Here is a 4,024-nt window from a genome sequence, read left to right as displayed (position 1 = left end):
GATTTTGATCAGAAACTGAATCAAATCGAATTGGTCTGATTCAGTTTAATTCGATTCGATTTGAATTTTTAATAAATTTTTTATTTTTCACACTTTATTTTTAATATTTTAAAATTTAATTGAAATATTTTAATTTTAATATAATTTAATATATCTATATTATTAAAAATAATATACTATTATCATTAATCGGTTTGATTTTTTTGATTTTTTATGACTAAAATTGAACTGAACTGAAATAACTGAAAATTTTCAAATTAAAAATCAAATCGAATCCAAATAAATAAAAAACTAAACCAAAATTTTAAATTAATTCAATTTGATAATTTTTTTTTGATTTATACAATACTGCTCGTTCATACTTGATGTTATATATACTAAAAAAGAAAAGCTCCGATCCTAGCCTTCTACATAATTCCAGAGCCTGATAATATTGTTGCACTTTGGCCATGGGAGTTCAATTTGTTATTAAGATACTATTTACCATTGTGGTTATAGCGTTGCTTGGAGTGCTACTGCGCCTTTACAATGTGTTGGTTATGAAACCAAAGAGGCTTCGTTCCGTGTTGAAGAAGCAGGGCATCAATGGACCTCCACCAGCTTTTCTTCTTGGAAATATGAGACAGATTCAGAAGACTCTGTCCTCCGTTGTGAAGGCCAATGCTCCGCCTCTCATCCATAACTATGCTGCTCTTCTTTTCCCTTTCATTGAGCTATGGCAGAAGGAATATGGTATCATCTGTCATCTCTGAAATCTGCATTAAAAAAAAAAAAAATCAATGACTTCCCATTTGAATCATTTAATAATTTTTCCTGTTAATTTTCAGGTCAAGTGCTTGTATTTTCCCTGGGAAACATACAAGTTCTGAATTTGAATCAGCCTGACATAGTGAAAGAATACACAACTTGTGTATCCTGGGACTTAGGGAGATCTTCAATCAATATTAATGATCTTGGTCCTTTGCTTGGTCAAGGGATTCTCACATCAAATGGAGCTTTCTGGTCACATCAGAGGAAGATTATTGCTCCTGAATTTTACATGGAAAAGATCAAGGTATATTGACGAATAGAATCGCCTGTTTGATTTTTGTATATATACATACGGATCGTAATGAGTCCCATGTAAGTTCCGTCACCGTTGTATATATTCCGGTTGTGTGGATTAACTTTTCGTGACATTGGCTGTGGTCAAGCATTTTGATATTAAAGCTTTTGCAGGGAATGGTGAACCTGATAACCGAGTCTGCAATTTCACTGGTAAATTCATGGAAGAGTATAATTGAGAGAGATGGAGGAATGGCAGACATCAAAGTTGATGAAGGCCTCATCAGTTTCTCTGCGGATGTCATCTCAAGAGCCTGTTTTGGAAGCAATTATTCCGAAGGAGAAAAGATTTTCATGAAACTAATGGATCTTCAGAAGGCTGTGTCCAACAAAGGTATAGCAGCCTTTGGGATTCCTGGAATGAGGTCAGCTTAATTTCTTGACCAAAAGAAAAGTTTTATATTTATAATAGCAAAAACTTTTGCTATTAATTTTAATATTTCTTGTCGTGCTTCAGATATCTCCCCACGGAAAGCAATAGAAAAGCATGGGCATTAGAGAAAGAAATCCGCGATTTGATCATGAAGGTAGTGAAGGAGAGAGAAGAAGCTGCATCTAAGAAAGATTTATTGCAGATGATTCTTGAAGGAGCCAAAAGTAGCAATCTAAATGGAGAAGCAATGGAACGATTCATAGTTGATAATTGCAAGACTATATACTTAGCTGGGTTTGATACTACTGCAGTTTCATCCTCTTGGTGCCTCATGTTGTTGGCATTAAATCAACAATGGCAGGATCGCGTCCGTGCAGAGATTGTTGAAATTTGTGGAGGTGGCATGCTAAATTATGATATGATTCGCAAGATGAAACTGGTATCCCAATTTATTACTCTGTTTGACAGTCTTTTTGAAAATAATATTTAATATTTTGATTTATTCAAAATTTTTATTGAATAGAGTCTAAATATGAATTTCGTTTGCTCTGTAGCTTAACATGGTGATTCAGGAAACAATGCGACTTTATCCACCAGTGTCAATAGTAGCAAGGGAGGCCTTAAATGATGTGAAATTAGGTAACATCAATGTTCCCAAGGGAGTGAATATTTGGAGCATTGTGTCACTATTGCATACCGATCCTGGGACATGGGGACCAGATTCTTACAAGTTCAACCCTGCGAGATTTGCAAATGGGATAACAAGTGCTTGCAAGTATCCATTCTTGTACATGCCATTTGGTATTGGGCCTCGAATGTGTCTTGGACAGAACTTGGCCATGGTCGAACTCAAGATATTGATGGCTCTCATTTTATCTAACTTCTCTTTCACAATCTCTCCTAAATATGTCCACTCCCCTACTTTTAACCTAGTCATAAAACCAGAACATGGAGTGAATCTTCTGATAAAGAAGTTGTAAAGACAGAGAGATAGATTGGTTTCATCATGTTGGAGAAGCACATGAGACTTTTCCATTTATCTATAATAATTGGAGAGATAGGGACTCCCTCTAAACTTTTGTTCATTAGGATTTGCTGTCTAGCTTATAACAAATTTTATTTAATATATGTGGGTATATATATATATATATATATATATATATATAATATTAATGATAAAATTATACAAATTGATCACTTTTATTATTATTAATGGATTTTATTTAATTTAATATATATATATATATATATATATAATAATGTTTAGGGTTGATATTCTTTGGTCTCTTTACTTTATTTGTTTAATTTATTAAGGTTGATAATGATAAAAGAATAATTATTTTAGTTGAATGATTTTTGGTGTGGATTATCTCATAAATGGTGATGCTGTCATTGTTCTAATAATATATAAACTTTTTGCAATATATTTTTCCTTTTTATTTTCACTTTTACATATTTGATAAATTAATTCAAAGAATTTATGCTTTTCATGGTTTAATTTGACTGTTATTTTAATAAAGGACTATTGGTCTAAAAAAACCACAATTTAAGACGTTTTCATATTTATAATTAAACTTTTAATTTTGGATAAAAAAATTTCAATTTTCAAATTTATTGTAATTGTAATAATTTCTTAAATTAATTTTGACCAAATTTAAATTAGCTCACATGCATACTATATTTAAATTACTTAACTTAATTAACTTAATTAAACTTTGGTTAAAATCTTGAACTCCTAATTAATTATCTCAAATACTTAATTAAGATTTTTATTTAAATAAAAGAGAATTGAATATTTCAATTATATAATTTAAAAATTTCATATAATTAAGGGTTTAGAATTTTAATTAAGATTTAATTCAAGTTAATAAAATTGTTTATGTGGTAAAAAAATTACATGTAGCATATCATGTAAGTTAATTTAAATATAATTAAAATTAATTTAAAAAATGGCTACAATTATGATAAATCTAAAAGTTGGAGTTTTTTTTATCTAAAATTAAAAATTTTAGTTATAAATGTAAAAAACAGTAAAGTTATAGTCTTTTTGAGTCAATAGACCTTTATATGTGAAAAATTACTACCTAGTCTCTATAGTATGGAGAAACTCACTAGTTGGTCCCTCAGTTTTGAAAAATATATTAAAACGTCTATGACGTTTTAAAAAGTCTATTAGTTAATCCATGTGTTAGTTTTAGCCGTTAGGTATTGTAAAAAAGGTCTAAAATACCTCTAATATGGAGAGATTAATTAGTAAACTTTTTAAAAATTTGAGAAACCAACTAATAAGTTTTTCAAACCACAGAGACTAAATAGTAAAAATTACAAAATTAATGGAAGGACTAACTAATATACTTTTTAAAAACATCAAAGACGTTTTAGTATATTTTTCAGAACCGAAAGATTAACTAGTGAGTTTTTTTACATCATAGAAAATAAATAGTAATTTTTACCTAATATATAATAGGTGTTCGATTTATATTAATACATGATGATGGTGAGATTCGAGGAGTCTTTGAGACGGTGACATGTGGATTGGCTATTGCG

General features: G+C 29.8%; 1 protein-coding gene across 1 annotated transcript; it reads left to right on the top strand.

Moving 5' to 3' along the window:
• The first annotated feature begins 357 nt into the window (after positions 1-357).
• Positions 358-2,605, top strand: LOC110607146 (cytochrome P450 714C2). The gene is made up of 5 exons (XM_021746226.2): positions 358-732; positions 828-1,054; positions 1,219-1,469; positions 1,562-1,916; positions 2,032-2,605. The coding sequence occupies exons 1-5, from the start codon at positions 450-452 to the stop codon at positions 2,455-2,457; spliced, it is 1,542 nt and encodes a 513-aa protein (XP_021601918.2). The 5' UTR covers positions 358-449; the 3' UTR covers positions 2,458-2,605.
• The last annotated feature ends 1,419 nt before the right edge of the window (positions 2,606-4,024 follow it).

Source organism: Manihot esculenta, chromosome 18 (assembly GCF_001659605.2).
Source record: "Manihot esculenta cultivar AM560-2 chromosome 18, M.esculenta_v8, whole genome shotgun sequence".
Taxonomy (NCBI): domain Eukaryota; kingdom Viridiplantae; phylum Streptophyta; class Magnoliopsida; order Malpighiales; family Euphorbiaceae; genus Manihot; species Manihot esculenta.
The sequence above is the reverse complement of the archived record's forward strand: the minus strand, read 5'-3'. Positions and strand labels throughout refer to the sequence as shown.